At 38.4% G+C, this 18,811-nt stretch overlaps 3 protein-coding genes across 12 annotated transcripts in view; 1 reads left to right on the top strand and 2 right to left on the bottom strand.

Moving 5' to 3' along the window:
- The window catches only part of ncor1 (nuclear receptor corepressor 1), a 69,722-nt gene extending 68,082 nt beyond the window's left edge, over positions 1 to 1,640 (bottom strand). For all 6 annotated transcript variants that reach the window (XM_079651573.1, XM_079651575.1, XM_079651576.1 and 3 more), the window contains exon 1: positions 1,510 to 1,640. The gene's annotated coding sequence lies outside the window, so the exon portion shown is untranslated. The remainder of the gene's footprint in view (positions 1 to 1,509) is intronic.
- pigl (phosphatidylinositol glycan anchor biosynthesis, class L) lies at positions 1,520 to 15,413 on the top strand. Of its 4 annotated transcripts, none has more exons than XM_079651602.1 (7): positions 1,520 to 1,660; positions 3,275 to 3,374; positions 9,361 to 9,451; positions 10,514 to 10,581; positions 12,047 to 12,219; positions 14,256 to 14,389; positions 14,932 to 15,413. In XM_079651602.1, exons 1-7 carry the CDS (start codon positions 1,648 to 1,650, stop codon positions 15,058 to 15,060), a joined length of 708 nt encoding a protein of 235 aa, XP_079507728.1. In that variant the 5' UTR covers positions 1,520 to 1,647; the 3' UTR covers positions 15,061 to 15,413. The 4 variants fall into 4 exon arrangements, with proteins under 4 accessions (XP_079507728.1, XP_079507726.1, XP_079507725.1 ...); XM_079651600.1 differs by lacking the exon at positions 1,520 to 1,660 and adding an exon at positions 1,924 to 2,526 and having other exon boundaries at positions 14,256 to 14,379; XM_079651599.1 differs by lacking the exon at positions 1,520 to 1,660 and adding an exon at positions 2,085 to 2,526.
- cenpv (centromere protein V) lies at positions 15,264 to 18,696 on the bottom strand. Of its 2 annotated transcripts, none has more exons than XM_079651605.1 (5): positions 16,966 to 18,696; positions 16,795 to 16,887; positions 16,484 to 16,553; positions 16,290 to 16,404; positions 15,264 to 15,576 (listed from the first exon to the last, which is right to left on the bottom strand). In XM_079651605.1, exons 2-5 carry the CDS (start codon positions 16,884 to 16,886, stop codon positions 15,422 to 15,424), a joined length of 432 nt encoding a protein of 143 aa, XP_079507731.1. In that variant the 5' UTR covers position 16,887; positions 16,966 to 18,696; the 3' UTR covers positions 15,264 to 15,421. The 2 variants fall into 2 exon arrangements, with proteins under 2 accessions (XP_079507731.1, XP_079507730.1); XM_079651604.1 differs by having other exon boundaries at positions 16,998 to 18,695.
- Positions 18,697 to 18,811: the final 115 nt, after the last annotated feature.

The raw sequence follows: 18,811 nt of genomic DNA, 5'->3' as shown, positions 1-18,811 counted from the left end.
GATACTAAAAATATCCTTAGTGTCTTGTGAAAAACACTGGTTGCAGTGTATGTTTTCGTTTTTTGCCATAAACTTTAAACAAATCACATAACTGTGTACAACACATTCAACACCATGAAATAAATAGCCAATGTTGGTATGTCCTATATTTTCTACACAAAAAGCATTTTGTCAAATTTGAGAGACATACATTCCAAAATGTGAGGAGCAATTAGAAATATTAAAACTCTGAAAGAGCACCCACTAGCAATACACTATTAAAACCACCAACAACGTTTAAGGCTGTAACTGAACTGCACTGTTTTGTTTAAATGTATTTACTCCTTCGGAATTTTGTCCAACCTGATTGATGCTGACATATGAACAAAAATAACTAGCCTATCCATTACAATTGAAAAGATTACCATATGAAATTGAATTTCTGGAGAAAAAAAATGAGGAACTTGTGTTCACCAAATATTGAACAGTATGGCTGACAATTAAAAAACAGGAAACCAAATGTTCTGCACTAAGTTTCATCTTACAAATGAGGCCTGGCTCCTTTACAAACACAGTATTTGTTTGTGTGCTCCCAATTAACATACAAAAACAATACCTCATGGGTTCAAGCCCATCACATTATCCTCCTTATTAAATCCCCCAACATCTTATTTATATACAAAGCAGGTGATTGAGCAGTTTATGTTTGTGCTTACTTTCAAAATCAGCTGTTGCAGTCATGGTAACTATGGACTATCCGTATCCTGTTTCTCAGTCTTTAACCCTGCTATTGTAACAACTTGGATAAAGAAATCCATAATGTGAATCATGTAATGGCACTTTTTTCAAATTACAGATGTAGCTATAATCCTGTCTCATATCTTTAGAAATTGAGCATTAAGTCTACAGTATTTAGTTCTGGGAGTTCCTCTACATCTGTCATTTTAAACCGTTTTTAATTTCTTTGTCCCCAAGTGGTTTAAGGCATTTGGAGAGTAGAGGCATGCAGTTTCCTGTTATAAAATGACGTTATGCTTTTATTGTTTCACGGTGCAGTTAATTTTAGAACGCATTTCTGATGGTCTCTGATCATTTCAATTGCAAAGCTAGCAGCCATGTTGAACGCCATGCCCTCATACACGGCCTGGGAGTGGGAAATACTGTTGCTGTGTGTTGTTATTGTTGGCTGTTAACACCATACTGTCATATAAACGCAATTGGATTTGTAGCTTATCTTGGGGGATGGGTCCGTTTCCACAACATAGAGCTTTTCCGGAAATGCACCAAAAGCACGCACAATAATAAACGCCCGCCTAAGCGAATTATGTTCCTTAAACACTTCAGTGCATTACCCCTGCGTCTAGGATGTTATTGTTGTTGTCGCTAGCTAGCTAACTTAGCCTGAATTTCACCTTTGAATTCCAAACCACGTCGCCATCTTGCAAGGCAGATTTTCATCGTAGACCGGGGACTTAAATTGCCTGCTTATTAGGCATGTTGCTTCGCTGCATATAAGATATTTGTACTCACCTCATATTTAGAAAATATATCGGTGTGAGATAAATGTATCCCTGGGCAGAAATATGTGTCAATTGTTGATTGTAAATCCGCGGGTTGTGAGCTGTGGACGACTGGGCAGACTGAAGGCTGCGCCGCATTTGTCGGTCGATGTCCCGACAGGGTAATATAAATTGCCTATACTCGGTTAGATCCACAGCTTTCTGGAATTCCCTAACAAAGTTGTGTGAACAGTAAATATATATATATATATTTATTTACAAAGTAAGTGGACTATTATCTGGTCCTCTTAATAAACACTTTACATTTGACTCTTTAGTTTTTATATACCTGTAAGGATTATGCAGTGTAACAGCTACATCGTCCCCTCAAACAGAGTAACGTTCCTGGTGTTTGTAATTTTCAAATATACACATTTCGCTTAATTTATCTCATTTGACTACAAACGTTCAATGTCCCGTTTACTCAAATATGCCAGAAAAGTATTCTGTTTCATAGTTATTTATTCGTTATCCTAAGAAGTTTATAATCAAATGAACCGAGAAAGCGACTGTGACTCCGAAGGAGTGAAACACATTATTGTGTGGCTAAAAGTGAGCAGCTATTGCTTTGTTGCAATTAGTTAAGACGCTTACTGCATAATCTAAAGATGGGGTGACGTTAAATAAAGCAAACCTTCCGCTTTTAGGTTGTTGTTTTTATACACGTGGAACCATTAGTATGTTAGGCTTTTGTCTGTACACGGATTATTTACGGTAACGGTCAAAATAATGAGTGTTTACCCGGTTGTCTTTATAGTTTTATCCTATTTTGTTTGGATAAAATGCATTTACTATCGACATCGAAGCTCTTTGGTGAAGTCGTTGAATCGTTTTATGAACGTGTTAACAAGCAGAGACACAGTCGGCGCAGACATCAGAGCTCTGGTTGTGACTGCGCATCCGGATGATGAATGTATGTTCTTCGCGCCAACGATTATACGTCTCGTTGAGTTAAAAGCCAGCGTTCATTTGCTGTGTTTATCCGAAGGTATGGTTTCACTACACTATTGTATCACAAAGAGCTTTATGACATCATTATAAAGTTATGGAGGAATGCTAATATAGCCTCAGGATAGCTGATAACAAATGGAAGCTAGTTTTAATCACGTGCTTTTACTCATTTGAGTTAAATAGATAATAGTTTGCTAAACATAAACGTTAAATTGAATGTGAAGGGTATAGAAATGTTTTTGTACCATATTATTCGTCATTGAATTCTAAAATACACCTTAAAATAATTTCTATTTAAAGTCTTACTATGTTGTATTCACATAATAAAACCTTATACATCCAAGAACTTGTGATTTTTGAGTGAATTAATAATTCCCTCAACTACTGTAAAATAAAGAAAGCCAGTCTTGTGTTCACTGAATATATCTAATAAGGCCAACACATCATACATTTGTATGAAACATGTGGGTGACAGAAATGGCAACAGTTACTAGCTTTTTCAGGAAAGGCATAACACATTTGGTGTTGATTATATTAAAAATCAACAAGGGTTTCTGGAGTGATATAAAGGCAATCTCGCTTCAAAAACGTATTTTATAAATGATATGATACATAGAAGCATTAGGATACATGTGTATATTTCATTCAGATCGAACTTAAATGGTATTAGAGGACCAGAATACAGGTAAAGAACATATGACATTGTAAAATGTTTTTCCTAGACATAATTATGTTAGCCATTATGGTACATCAATAGCCTAATTTGTCCTCCAAATATTGTACAGGAAACTACTACAATCAAGGAGCTCAGCGTAAACAAGAACTTCTCAACAGCTGTGCAGTGTTGGGGATACCAGACTCCAGAATCACCATAGTAGACCATAAGTAAGCAAACCTATGCACCAAACATACAACACAACGTTTTACAAGTTAAAAACATTTTCTTCTGTGTTCCTTTCAATGTTGAGAAAACTGAGTTTGAGTTAACTTGTTAAATAAATATGTGTTTTGAACATGATCGTACTGTTGATTGGTGTCAGCCCTCAATGGTTTGAAACTGAAGCTAATTGTTGGCTCAAAAAATGACATAGGAAAATATTAATATATATCTGCTGCCCTTAATTCAGGAGTCAGGTCTCAGCATGTCTGCCTGTTGGGAGCCCATCAGCCCCCTCCCACCAAAAGATCAAATCACAACCATCCATTCTCACCACAACAGAGCCGATCTAGCCTGTGGCCTTATGTATAACTGCCTCTGTGTCAAAGGAAATAAATGAGAAGGCCCCAGGGACGGTGATCGGTCTTCCCTTTGGGACACAGAGCCCTCTAAGAAGCTTTTAAATTCCAAAGTGACATCCATCTATCTATTAAAATGCCCCTCACTTTAAAATACAGTAAAGCAATTTTTGAAATTTTAATTATAGCAAATGCAATACATTTTTTGAGTTTATGTTTTTTTAATCAATTGAGTAAAAAGGATTAATGAACACATTTACTTTTGGGAGGTAATTGTCTATTTACTTAATTATACTTTTTTCCTTTTCATTACTGAATTAAAGAATTTAGTGGTGCTCAAATCCAATCTGTCTTTCATTATTTAGCCGTTGACAGGTAGATTATATTAGTGGAAAACGTTGGTATTTTTTGTTTGTATTGTGGGTTTCTTGTGCTGGCAAAACTTTTGAGGATATCTGCGTTTCAGTTGTAGACTATGGAATGAAAGGGGATTTTCCAACAGTTTTCTAAGAAACTAGTTGTCCATTCCAGGTTTCTTCCAGGAACTTAACAGTTCAGAAAATAAATTATAACTTTAGTGTGATAGCTCTCATTCATCTCCGAGTACTAAAATAAATGAGAGGAAGTCAGACAACAACAAAAAATGAATGTCATGGATGATGTACAGAAACAGCTTTGGTTAGTATGGCGGGGTTGTAAACTCCTCTAAGTTAAAACAGACTTCACTCACAGCCACAGTGGTTTTACATTCAAGCGGTAAGCAGAAATCGAAGCCAGGACCACTTGTTTGCCAAATTCTTCGAGGAACTCGTTATTCTTCTTGTTTCTTTTTTGTTGTGCTGTTGATGCAGCTGTAAGACTTCCAGTCTCTTTGGCTGTAGCTATTGGCAAGGTCAAGTTACTGAGAAATAAGTGGTAAAGGTGATGTTGAAGAGGGGGAGTTTTTTCCTGTGGAACAACCCTGCAGCTTCCCCTGAAATGTTTTGAGTTTCTAAGAATCTCTGGGCCGCCCACATTTCAGTCTCTACACGTTGGCGCAACAAGAGAGAGCTGCATGAACTCTAGCACTAACCTGGAGCTCACAGCAGTATTCTGGCAGCCTGCCCAGGTTGTCTGCTCTAGAGAACATTTATTGTGTGTGTGTGTGTGTGTGTGTGTGTGTGTGTGTGTGTGTGTGTGTGTGTGTGTGTGTGTGTGTGTGTGTGTGTGTGTGTGTGTGTGTGTGTGTGTGTGTGTGTGTGTGTGTGTGTGTGTGTGTGTGTGTGTGTGTGTGTGTGTGTGTGTGTGTGTGTGTGTGTGTGTGTGTGTGTGTGTGTGTGTGTGTGTGTGTGTGTGTGTGTGTGTGTGTGTGTGTGTGTGTGTGTGTGTGTGTGGTATTTTAAATGCAGTTTTATCATCCTGTGCACACAGAGCATCACTGAACTTTGAACTTAGTGCTGTCTGCACTTCTGCTGAACTGGAGAGTAGCCCATTTTCCCTTTCTGTGTATTCTGCTGTTTGCTCAAAACACAAACCTAATCAGCACATTGAGAGCCCCACTCTCTCCCAAACAAGCTCTGTCTCTCTCTCTCTCTCTCTCTCTCTCTCTCTCTCTCTCTCTCTCTCTCTCTCTCTCTCTGCTCCCCCACTCTTTTCCACCACCCCTCCTCCTTCTCCTCCTCTTGTCCGTTTGCCAACTGCCAAGGACTGTGGGATACATTTTGGCCATGCTCTGAGCACAGCTAATGTAGGTCATTCCAAGCTGTTTTTTCCTTTATGTGTCTGCATATTGAAAGCCACACTTTGGCTTTGCTCCTAACCTTTTCTGCCAAAGTATAGTTCATCCATGACTTTACCTCTCCCTGCTTTTTATGCTCGTCATTTTAAACAAAAAGAAAGAAAAACATGTTGCGCAACAGTTGGTGACCTGTCCCTTTTTTCATATTTACACAAACAGAAAAAAGCTGCACAATTTCAATAGAATCCAAAGCCCTTTGCATCTTAACAATGTATTGGAGTTATACTAAGATGATTGGAGGTTTGATTATGCTAATTAACAGTAGTTGAATTAACAATTTCAAGACTGAGCTCTATTGTTTTAAAGCTCCTAGCCCCTTAGTTCAAGACATAGTATTTGTATGTAATGCTATAAAGAAAAATCTAGAGCAGCTCCTCAGTGTATGGGTTGTTTAAAATATTTGCATTTTCCATTTATGCCAAGCTAGTTATTATGTTTTTGTAATGCGAACACAAACCAGGAAGGTGCACCTTTTGTCAGCATCTACTTGTCACTATCGATTTATTTGGACTAGGTTCAAATGTTGTTACAGTTTTTAATCAAATCCATCTCATTGAGTCAATTAATTTCAAATGATGTCTTGGTTAAAACTAAATGGTTACCCAACGAGTATTTGACCTCTATGGGCTCTTTTTCTATGAAGGGGGTTTTGTTTTTGTATGCACAAGGATGCATGTAACCCACATTATTGACTATGGATTCACATTATTCCACTTATCGAGTTGCTGTAACACAGCAAAGTACGCAGAAATGTACCATAAAAATCTGTGCATTAGTAAACTGAAAGCATGTCAAGACCTGCTTCCTCAACTAAAGCCTATGCTATCGAATAACAGGAATAACACGTGAATTCTGCTTTAAAATAGGATTTTCCCTTTAATGCTTACTGAATAGGACAGCTGTGTAGACAGTATCTGGGGCCCCAGTGCATGTTGGGGCCTTTGTGATCAAGCTGGATCTGAGCACGCTCTGCTGCCTCTGCACTTGCACTGGCCTGACCTCTGTCTGCTCCCTGGACTCAATTATAGCTGCTCACTGCACACATCCAACCACCTCGACGCTTCATTACATTATCAACCAGACAGAACCAACTCTATAAAAAACATCACATTTATTTAAAACTTTTATTCCTCTACTTATTTCTCTTTTACTTAGAAAGTTTGAAAAAATATTTACTGAGATATTATCACAGACTTTAAAACGTTTTTTTTTTTATGTATGGTAATCATTCTTTGGATGTAAACAAAGACATAAGCATTACGTTTATGGAAAGGAAAGCCGTATTGACTTCAGTAACACCGTATCCCCATACAAGGTTTAAATATTCATCGTTCGTGGTAATAGCTGTAGCTAATTCAAAAGGCACACGGCAGAGTGCAGTAAATAGTGGTGAGATGTTCCTGCCTTGCCCCTGACCAGTGGCTGTGCTTTTATCCCAGATACATTTGTCACCAGTACACACTGGCTCTCTGAATAGGCAAACAGTTACTTAACTCAATCCTGCTGCCGGCAACACACATGACATGTTGTCACATTAGCTTTCTCTTTCTATCAACAACCTCTCTTTCTAAACACTACTTACATAATTAGTCAGTTTATTATCTCAAAAGGAGTTAATATTGAAAAAACCAGGGACGATAAATGATTGTGTAAAAAAGTGTGTCTATTGGTGTTGCTGTATTAACTGCCTCATTACAGAGTGAGATTGTTGGTGGATTGTCAGTTTGTAGTGGCATCACAGCGGTTCCCAGCAGGACATTCTCTGACTTTGTGGATAGAAGCCTGGCAGTTTCACAGGCCTGTGGTCCATGTGACCAGACTAACCAAGCCCTCTTTCACACACGCACACGCACACACACCTACTGAATCCGCCTTACTCGGCCAAAGTTCAACCACTACATACAGATGCCTGCAAGCAATTACACATCCACATGCAGCGCTACAAAAGCGGAGCAGGGGAGGTTACTTTAGGACATTTTGCACTGTTGCCATGGCGAGGCTAACTCTGCCTGCATCCTGCATGAGAAAGGTCAGGTGTCTCGTGTCTTTTGTTCATTTTTCATCCCCGCCCCCCCCCCCCCCCCCATGCAGGCTTGTGCTTTGCTAAATGCCTCAGATAATAAATTAATAAATGCAGGAGAGAATGTAGGGCAACATTAAGAAATGCATGAGTGTGGCCAAGCTGTGAACTCGGAATGGTATTTTACAATTCATACACTTTTGTCAAATCCTCCCAAATTGCTGTTTTATTACCTTTTATTACATTAGGGGCCTTGAACATTTTAGAGAAGTTTGAATCAATTTCCCTGTGCCATCCCACACAATCATTATGATATGTCAGCAGTGCATTCACTCGATGACGGACAGTTTTAAACTATCTTTGAACCCCTCCTCCCACCCCTGCTCCCCATGACATAGCCTCCCCCCCAACCCTCCACCTCTTTACACCGTAGCCTGACCCTCACATCACTGGCCACCAATAGATCAGTGCTCTAATCCATCACTTCCCCCGACCAGCCCAACTGTCCCGGCTCATTGTTAGCAACGGAGGGGAGGGAAGAAACTGTTTATGACCCCCCCCCCCCCCCACACACACACACACACCTACCCCCACTTTAAAAAACGTACATATACATGCACTGTCACACCATCCATGTGCCACCCCATGTGAGGATGTTATAGGGCTGCTCGATTATGGCAAAAATCATAATCTCGATTATTTGGGTCAATAATTGATATGAAGATTATTAAAAAAAAATATCCATTTACTTTGAAAACATCCATTTATTGAAAAAAGATTGAACAGTATGTTTTTAACAGCTCATTACCCTGAACTTTAAGTATAATTCAACTGAAAAACCAATAAAAAAATGTATTAAAAAATAAAATAAATAACCGTTTTATTTCGATTATTTTCTTTTCATAATCGTTGCAAGCCAAAATCGTAATTGCCATTAAAATACGATTAATTGAGCAGCCCTAGGATGTTACACTATTGTCAGATCAAGTCTTACAACATGTTACCAAGCCCCTTTAATGACCATTTGATCTGGGATTGAATTCCATATTTATTTTTAGGATTGACCGGTGCACAAAATAATTATTCAGTCTAAATCGTGGAACGAACGAATGGCCTACAATCTTTGAGCAGATTTTCTTTTGGTGTAAAATTCCAAGATGTAAACAGAAATGTACAATACTGTAGAAAAGTCTTTGTTTTGTCCTTTTCCAGACAGCTTAAATGTGGTCTTTCCAGGATAGCAGATGATCTATCTTAACATCAAAGTATTTGAAATGGAAGGACCTGTTCAATTAAATTGTTCAGCAACACATCATGTCACTGATCTTTCTGCTTATCTCATCAGACCGAGACCCCCATGGTTTTCAAACCGTCATTACTTTGTTGTCTGTTTGTGTTTTAAACAACAGAAATCAGAGGAATCATATCTGGTGGACAAACTGGTTCTACTACATTTATTCTTTATTATGGTGGCTGGTTTCTATTGAGTTCATCAGTGGCATTGAACAACTGCAAAAAAAAAACTTTTTTTATTCTTTCAATTGAGAGGTATTATTTGTATCTGCATGTAGAGTAAGTCACAAACTTGGGTTGGCCAAGTGATGTGTATGTAATGTGTTGTCTTCAGGCTGTAGTTTCAGATGAACATGATGCTGAGGGTCGTCTGACCCCTAACCCCCTGGAATTCCCAAAACTCGTAAAAAAGTAGGCGCCTGAGAAACACCAAGCATGCTTATGTTGTGTAGAATTTACGCAAGGTTACATCGCAGACACAATGCACTCCTGTTTATCAGTAATATCCCTTGGAAGATAACTACGTCCTTTTTTTCACCCTCCAGAAAACTCCCAGATGATCCCAAAGCAGAATGGAGCGTCTCCCTGGTCTCTTCTTTAATTGTGAAGCACATGAGAGAGCACTCCTTCAACATGGTATGCTCAGCCTCGCGCTGAATTCTTTCCTTTCTTAGCAGTTGTCTTTCCTGTCAACAAACCATTTCCCTGCCCTTTTGCGTACAAAATCCATGTATTGATTTCTTAAGTTTTAACCATATGTCTTCGCGCCTCATGTCACAAGCTCATTGTCCCATTTTCCTTGTGGTCTGCATAGTATTCCTGTCAGACTGCGTCTCTTTTTGTCCAGCTTAGACTTTATTTTGAGCCTCCCTGAAAATGAGAGGAAATGGCCTCTGCTGCAGTTGAAAGTTTGGATTCAACTTGTTATTTACATAGATGCTTATCTGCCGCAGTGTAGTTCCGTACTATTAACTCATGGGAATGTGGCTAATTTAGAAATCAAAGAATTGTTATTCCACTACAAAAATAGTAAAATTCTGACAAACGAAAAGTACAGCAGCCATGACAAAAAAAAGTTCTTAAGTCAAGTTTATCAAATACAGCTGCGTTGTTTTATGCTGCAGTCGCTGATCTCTTCTTCTTATCAAAGAGGACAAACAAACATACCGTTACCTCCCATCCTGTCAGGCTCTGCAGAAAGAATTCCTCTTGATCAAAAAGTAGGCTTGAGAATCATGAGTTCTCTAAAGAATGTATGCAGAAAAAACAGAGAAAAGCATCATGAGTAAAATGTGGTTCGCTCTTAAACTGAATTACGTGTTTCCTTGGTCTTAAACCACGGCAATCTCTTGATTGTCTATATAAAGGTCATGAGGGATAAAAACAAAGTCTACTTGTGAACTGATGCTTGATTGCAACGACATAGTCATGGTAGAATACGCCTGAACATAGCAAATGCCAAGTCTTTAGTCAAGCACTTTTTCTTTCCCTTTGACCTGATTGTTTCTTGCTTCCTCTTGTGTGGAAGCATGCACACAGAAAAAGGCTTTAAATATCAGTTGTCAGCTGCCAAACAGCTCCAAAGTCAAGACGCAGAAACCCAAGAAAAATCTTTTGCCTCCGTTTATTTAAATTCACTTTTAGATACCCAGATGCTGGATTTGCAACCACACACAGTGAGACATTTTGTTGTTTCAGGTGCTGACCTTCGATGGGAGCGGAGTGAGCGGCCATGCCAATCACACAGCCATCCATAAAGCTGTAAGGTACTGACTTTTAAAAAAAGATGCCAACCTAAAGACACCATCCAGATTGGTTTGATGTGCCTTATGCATGGTAACCACAGCCAACTCCACGGTCATAAAACATTGTCCAGGAAAGTGCAGAACATTGAGAGCCACATTAACAAACATCTTTCCAAATATTTCCCTGCACACACACATCATGTGTTTTAGAATAGGGCTGTTACATAGCTGAGAGGCCATCCAAACACAGTCCTCAGAGGCACTGGGCTATGCTCCCAGAGAGCAGCAGTAAATCCTGTCCCTGAAGTGGTGAGGTGGGAGGGCAGCTCTGGTTTGGAGAGGCCAACCAAGCACGTTGCATCAGACTGTTGGTTTAAAAAAAAAAAAAAAAATGTTTTTCACTGGAAAATGTACACTCCTGTTCCCATAGTGCACTGAGGCCTTAATTGTCTTGCCTGTTAGTCCTCTCTGAGCCGGCCCTCAACTGTTGATAAGATGTGAGCTCTCCAAATGTTGCATCTCATGATTCCCATAAGGGCCCCAAACCCAGAAGGGCTGTGCACTAGCTTTGCAGTATTTTAAATCTCATTGGTTTGTTGTTGAGTTTCAACGTGTTAAAGGGACAATTCAATAAATGGTTTCATAATGTTAGTTCTTTTTATCAATATAGATTGGTGTGAGTTGCTTTGTGTTGGTGATATTTGTCGTAGAGATGTCTGCCTTCTCTGCAATACAATAGAAGTCATTGTCTATTTCCATAATCATCAGCCAGTTACCAAAGATAATCCACATATCTAGAGCAGTTTTATGTAGGAACTATTTTCTTTCTGCTAAACTACAACCAGCAACCATATCACCCCTCAGGAGTAATTAATAGTTCCTACGATAAAATGCTCTGTATCTTGAGTTACCAGATCATGATTTATGGAAAGAGACAAAGCGGTTGAGTTTATTAAATGTATTTCTTTTGGCGTTTTGAGCACCACAAACCGAGTGCCATCATTTTCTCCGATATAATGGACTTTATTTGAGAAAAAGCAGACATACATACATCTGATATCTTCAAAACTGTACAACTTACTCCATAACATTATAAGATTGATAAACAGAACTACAGGTAGGAGGAAAATATATATTTTTGATTTTGGGATGAGCTGCCCCTATAGTTGCTCTTGAAATGCAAATGTGAAAGACTTGAAGTAGATTTCACAGAGGAACAGGAAATTAAAATGTCCCTAGGGAAAAAATAACCCTCCAACTTTCAATACAAATTGACCTGAAACACACACACACACACACACACACACACACACACACACACACACACACACACACACACACACACACACACACACACACACACACACACACACACACACACACACACACACACACACACACACACACACACACACACACAAGTATATGCTTACTGCCTCTGTAGGCTCACACATTTTGACATTTGACTCATTTGTGTTGCAATCAGTGTTAAGAAAGCTCTCATCTTGGTTATCGATTGGCAGGTAGGAACATCACACCATTGCCATTTACTTATCATCTCTTTGACAACGATGTTTGCCTCTTCAATATTTTTAACCTGTAACACGGCTCTTCCCTCCATTTACAGCTATCTGGCTTCCACTGGACAAGTAGCCAATGGTAAGTGGGACACAAAGAAAACCTTTAAGAGGGTTTAAACATTTGAAAATGTGTGTCCAAAGAAGTACCTGGTTGCATTTACTAGTCAATTTTCAGAAAATAAACCAGTAAGGTTTCCCTTGCGTTAATTCCTAAATCCTCATTTGGAAAGCTTTTTCTGTTATGGTAACTGACCTGGTAATCCTTTCCTACAAAACTCAAACTAACTCCCTACTAGGATAAACTCAATCTGAAACAGTTTTAGGAGGGATCAGTCATATACCCATTGCTGTGTTATGCTATAAGTTATATAACATATTAAACTGAAAATTCTTGAGTAAGGAACCACTTCTTCTCTTGCTGTTGGATATGCAAAAGGCAATACAATTTGGTACAAAAGCCTTTACAAAAGTTGTATTTATTATGAGGCTTCAGGTAGCATTTTTATTAAAAGATAGAGACTGCCTGACATGAGTAGCTGCTTGTCCAGGGGCTGTGAACTGCTCAGGCTGGGTGTTTGTTATTGTACAGCGCCCTCTTCTGTTCTAAAAGGTTGCACGACTTTTGTTTCCCATCTATAGAGTTTGGTCTGCTGGTGGCAGTGTGAGCCCAGACAGTTATCCCAAGCAGCAGAAATTGAAACAGTACTTAGATATTACTTAGAAGTACCTACTTAAGTAAAAGTATAAATAATAATGGTATTAAGAGAACAAAATTAAGTCCTGAATTAAAAACGTAACTGAAGTAGAAGTACAGAAGTATTATCAGCTAGATGTACTTCAAGAATCAAAAGTAATAGTACTCAGTATGAGTCAAGGTAGTGGAGTAAAAAGTATGATATTAACCTCTAACATTTTGTGAAATAATAAATAATGATAATTCATTCCATTTTTTATTAGAGTGCTTTTTCAAGCGCTTTACATTACATATTACACATATTGGACATGTAACAGTGAATACGAAATAAATAAATAGACGTGATTGAAAGGCATCACGAGTATCCGCTTGAACATAATCAGGACAGAGAGGGTACAGCATGTTCAACTGACAATACTCTGCTAACAAGAGAAACATTAAGGCCCTGAGAGAACACCCACATTAAAGTCTGAGCAGACAGCATGATAAGAAACCAGCACAGTGGGCCAGAGTAGTTAATCATACTGTACATGAAATCTCAACTGTTGCACTGTGCTGGTTGAATAGCAGAAGGATATCTACTCAGTCCCTAGGCCAGAGCAAACACACACTTTATCTTCAGTCTGCCTTGCCCTTTAAGCCTTCAGAGAGCTATCTTATAAAAACAGCAGGAGCGTCATTAATCATGCACGCTGGTTATTTATACCACACATCACCTGTTTGACTGGTCATACTGTAGCCTGTGGGAGTGAATTAGGCCTGGCCTGATTCACAAAAGGCCTCTTTACTGGCCGTTCAGCAATTCTCCTTCACCAGCAGCTTTAAAGACACCTTATTGTGCTTATTTTCAGGTTCATATTTATATTTTGTGCCTCTAATGTGACATGTTTACATGCTTTAATGTTCAAAAAGATTGGTTAGCTGGCCAGCTCTGTTATGATTGGTCCACTGCTTAGAGATGCTCCGCCCCTTAGCCTATCACTTACAATGTTTTGGAGATCTAACCAATAGAAGCGTGAGTGTTACATAGTGTTGTCATTATGTTACGGAAGTAAAGGAGTCCAATTGAGGCGTTTCAGTTGTGGGAGAGAAAGATGTAGCATTTGCAGAACATTTTCATGCACAAAAACCTACATAACACACAAGAGGAAAGGGAACAACCTGCATGTTATAGCTGGAAAACTCACCATGTTGACTATGTGCTCTCTAATATAATTTCCTTTTTAGCAACTTGACAGTGACAGTTTTTCTAATTTTTCCCGAGATTTTTTCAGAACAGCCTGAGTGTAATAAAGAATAATTGTTTGTTGTAACATCAGGTTGCTTCTCTATAGAGAAGACCTGAAACAGAACAGCCTGAGAGAATGTCCTAGTTGATATAACATACTGATAACTAACTGTGTCTCTGTATGTCCTCCCAGACTGCCGTTTGCTCTCCCTGGTGACCGTTGGCCTCTTCAGGAAGTACATTTCTTTCCTGGAGCTTCCCTTCAGCTGGCTGCTGCCCTGCAGCCTCCGCTGTTTCCTCGGCTCACAGGGCTACAGGCAAGCCAAAGTAAGCTTCACAATGCACTGTTTGTTGGAAAGGCGTGTCACTGTCTCCTATTAGAGGTCACATGTGTTTAGCACATTTAAACGAAGCTGTATGCAGTGTCTGTGCTGAATAGGCAAAAGTGGAGATACGGTTTTAAATAAAAAAAGTAAGTGGTTGAGCATCAAATAATTGCATGATTATTTTCATTGTCTAGATTCATCTATTGATTTCTTGGTCTATAAAATGTCAGGATTAATCGTTTCTTAAAGTCCAAGGTGATGCCTTTAAACGTCTTTTTTATCTCTTCATATTTGATATGCCGATAACGGCATGTCTAATATTTTTGCATAAGAAATTAACTAACAATTCATCAAATTGTTTTCCCTTTGATCGATTATTCTTTGTAACTTAACATCAAGCAATATATATATGTATATAAAAATTACATGTACAGTAAGTAGCAGATATATTTGGACCACGATTGGGTGTTAATTGTGATCCAATATAAAATGTAATGGATTACTTTGTACTCACTAACAAGTTCAACCCTCTTCTCCTTTCAGGATGCCATGTATTGCCACCGCACCCAGCTCCTGTGGTTTCGTTACCTCTACATCACCATGTCTCGATACATGTTCATCAACACGTTCCAAATGATCCCACAAGGTCCAAAGAACCTGAAGATCTATTGAGTTATGAGATAAACTGATGCACTGACTGTTACTTTGTTTTCCTGCTGTCTATCTACTAGATAACTGTGGTGAAGAGTGAATAAGGGTTTACAAATCAGATGAGCTGTTTTGCTCACTGTAAAAAAAAAAGAGTTATCAGTACTTTACTTTTTCACAGAAGACTCAGCGTTTTATCGTAAGCCCTTCCCATAGATAATGCTGACTTTTCGTTTCTCAAAAATCTTTATTGTCATTACACTGTATAAAAGCAACACTACGGATACAGTTTTGTAATCTTATGTCAAAGATTATTAAAAAATAATCTAAAACATTTTTTGATATTGATGATTAAAATAAGCTTGATTCTTAAATCACAGTGTTGTCATTGTGTGTTTTTCATCTGTGCGTCTGCTTCAGGTTTAGACATATCTCTGATGCTCTTATGAGCTTGCATGCTTTCTTCCCACTTCTCCCCACAAAACGTCTCCACTGTGACGCTGCGGACAGTACCTGGATCCAGACAGTGTGGAGCAACGCCTGGGGAATAAACAACAACAGCAACGTTATTTACATATGACAAAAACAGCCTACGCCCATTATATAACACCATGGGGCTGAGTCAGAATAGGGTGTGCTGGAGGTGAAGAGAGTCACAAGGCTCCCTTTGTCATACAGTCACTGTGGAGCCTGGACCTACAGTGTGTGGAGGATAGTCTTGGTAACCAATAACAAATCTAATAATAGGCCTGTTATGTGAAATATATGATGTTGAATTTCAAATTGTATTCAAGGGAATCTTTTCTGATGCTCGGGCTTAATTCTTTAAAAACAATTTTTTTGAAATAATGCTCTGAGAAGGAAAAAAATAGCAAGTTAAATATAATAGGTGAGGCAGTATTTTAAATGTTGTTGCATCCTTGTGTTATTTTTGCCATATTGAGCTCAAAAGGCAACATTGTAGATCATTTAATCAAACTTTTTTTTTTATCTTCCCCATGTCACCTAAATTAGTTCTGTGTGTCTCTGTATTATGTAATTGGTTTTTAACAAAGATATTTTGAATCTACTGTATAGATTTTAGGAGAAGTTTTCTTATATAATCTGGAAACTTGGTATTGAACATTTATCTCTTATTGGGAACATAAAGGTTCTGTTTTTTACAAATATCTGAAATAAAAGGATTTGTTTTGGGCTGAGTTGACTGGAGTAAACACAGCAGGATGTTAGGTAACAACTGTTAGCGATCATACCGTAGCCGTCAGGGTTGGAGCATGGAGTGTAGAAACTTTGAACTCCACAAGTCTTACAGAAGGTGTGTTTAGCAACGTGAGTGTTAAACGTGTATTTGATCAGATAATCTGACCCCTGTCAAGGAAAACAAAATTAATTTACTTTAAAATGTTCTTCTGATTTCAAACATAATTAAATATTCAGCTTGAGTTACCTGTAAGAGTGTGAAGTGATTCTTTGGAACAATGAAATGATGGTTTTGTTTCTTTGTGCAAATGCTACAGCTGAAGAAAAACAGACCTAATTCAGTATGTATTAACTTGCTATAAAGTGTGCAAGCGACACATGTTGTTTGAAATCTCTTTAACATGACAGGTATTGGGATTAATTTGTTTTTATTTAGCAAAACAAATATTTTTTACCCATTCATTTTTAAAATAATAAATGTCTTGGACAGTCTAGTTTTTGTCCAATACACAGTGTTTATTTCAAATTACATGACAATATAAGATTTATTTTCCTTACTTGCATTGGAAAACATGGAGGTCTGGGGAATTTAGGACTTCAAATCTTACAACCCCACAGTGGCAGCCGCCTGTGTGTTTCACCAGATCCATTCTGTAGGTATAAAGGAAATAACAAATTATCATGAGAAACACGTTTATTCTGATTTAGGTAGGATGATATTTCAGTCACCTTGATGTCAACAAGAGAAAGAATGTGTTTACCAAACTATTCAATGAAGCTCTGATGAAACTTGTGTGATAGTTTGTTATGAAACCTTTCGACGTGGAACTGAACGTCCCACCCAAAATGGCACATTAAACTAATCAAAGTCCATTAACTGATAAGAGTTAAATAAACATTATAAGCCTCTCTACTTTTGATCCATTCACAGGTATTGTTGGGTCATTGAAATTCACAAAAATAAGTCAAGTTTGTTGCAACAAACCACAGACGACAGTTTTATTTCACGTGATGATGCTTACACAACACTCAAATATAGGCCATAGCTTGCTTGAAAGATTGTTTCTTCCTGGAACACTTTGAGGCAGTGCATAATTATTCCAAGCAAGAGGCAGGGCAAAGTACAACAGACATGCACAAACACATTCCTCTGAACTCTGTTGGAAAGCACTGGCTGGTGTAGTGCATCACGGGTTCGGTGTCATATGACAGGGTGCAGCTGGAGGGGTGGTGTTAAGGGAAAGCTGTGACCCAAATACATAAATTAGGACTCTCCCTGTTGTATCATATCTATGACCCCAAAATAGAACCCCAGAAGGCTACAGACCCCATCTGAGCTTTAATTGAATTTAGGTCACAGTGCCACTGTTGTCTAAAATAATGGCTGAAGCTAGAAAATGGGAAGGCAAATCACTGGTTTAATTCTAATTATCTTGCCAAAGTCCCTTTACTCCAGGTACACATCGCCAAAATGTTATGTATCACTGTTTTTCTGTATCACATGCATTGTCATCATGCAGGCAGTTAGTCATGCATACCTACAGCCCTTTCCTTAGAATCTTATAGTTACTCAACAAATGAACAAGGAAGAGGAGAACAATTATATTGTGTTCTGTCAGAAGGATAATGTTGAGTGGCCCTGGCAGTGTGTTAGAATTATGAACAGCTGTTACATTATCTGTTTGTGAGTGTTTTCTTTTCTCCTGCCATGACAATTTTCTCATAGGAAATGGTGACTTGACAAAGTACTTTCTGTACAGTGTGTACATCCTTATAAGCAGAAAAGTGCCATACCACTGCTTTCACAAAACATCAGATAGAGCTAAACCAAAACCAAAAGGGAATTTAAATCTATTTAGTCAACTTACACTCTGGCAGAACACAACAGTGTATCTTTAGACACGCCTCATATGGTCATTCTGGTTCTCAAACATCACGTTTCAGTATTTAGGTCATTTTTTTAATTGTGCATGCCAGATAACTGGTATCGCCTATTTCTGCTGATCAAATTACATCTTTGCAGAGGTGTTCAGGTTGGCTTTAAATCAGGAATGTATTCTTTATTTAAATGGTGGTGTTGTAGGAAACCTGCTGGATATGGGTTGCTAATGAATACAAGGTGGGTAAAAGTGGTTAGTTAACAGTGTGTATTCCATTTTGCCTCCAAGACCGCTGTCACAGCAGCTGGTAGCAGATGTTTACCAAGCAAGTTTCCATCTGTTAACAGCGACGAATGATGGAGATTAACTCAAATTCCTGTTTGCACATGCCCCTCTGTCGTGTCACATTAAATGCATATTCATTTATAGAGCTGATGAGTTCCTAATGACATAACTTGTATGAAATTGTATTGAGTTACGTTTTAGAAAAGTCCATGTGTATGGTTACACTATAATGGCACAGAATGACACGAACCATTGTCTATTTAGGTCTTGACACTAATTCATAAATATATGTTAAAATCTCAGTCAAAAATACAAGTCGGTCATCAAACAATACTTACTGTAATACAGAAACCAATCGCTGGCAAAACAAACAATCGTGCAGTCCAATCAGAAGCTCAAGGACGGTTTCT

This window comes from Notothenia rossii (assembly GCF_949606895.1).
Source record: "Notothenia rossii genome assembly, chromosome: 9".
In the NCBI taxonomy this organism is placed as follows: Eukaryota; Metazoa; Chordata; class Actinopteri; order Perciformes; family Nototheniidae; genus Notothenia; species Notothenia rossii.
Note: the sequence above shows the minus strand (reverse complement) of the source record. Positions and strands in the feature narration are given on the sequence as shown.

Bases quoted from the DNA above. Each gene is read 5' to 3' on its own strand.
- pigl (XM_079651599.1), top strand. From the start codon at position 2,268: ATGAGTGTTTACCCGGTTGTCTTTATAGTTTTATCCTATTTTGTTTGG. The intron at 12,220-14,255 runs GTAAGTGGGACA...ATGTCCTCCCAG, and splicing joins CACTGGACAAGTAGCCAATG to ACTGCCGTTTGCTCTCCCTG. The intron at 14,390-14,931 runs GTAAGCTTCACA...TTCTCCTTTCAG, and splicing joins AGGGCTACAGGCAAGCCAAA to GATGCCATGTATTGCCACCG.
- cenpv (XM_079651605.1), bottom strand. From the start codon at position 16,886: ATGGATCTGGTGAAACACACAGGCGGCTGCCACTGTGGGGTTGTAAGA. The intron at 16,405-16,483 runs GTAACTCAAGCT...TTTCCTTGACAG, and splicing joins ATCACTTCACACTCTTACAG to GGGTCAGATTATCTGATCAA. The intron at 15,577-16,289 runs GTATGATCGCTA...TTTATTCCCCAG, and splicing joins CTCCAACCCTGACGGCTACG to GCGTTGCTCCACACTGTCTG.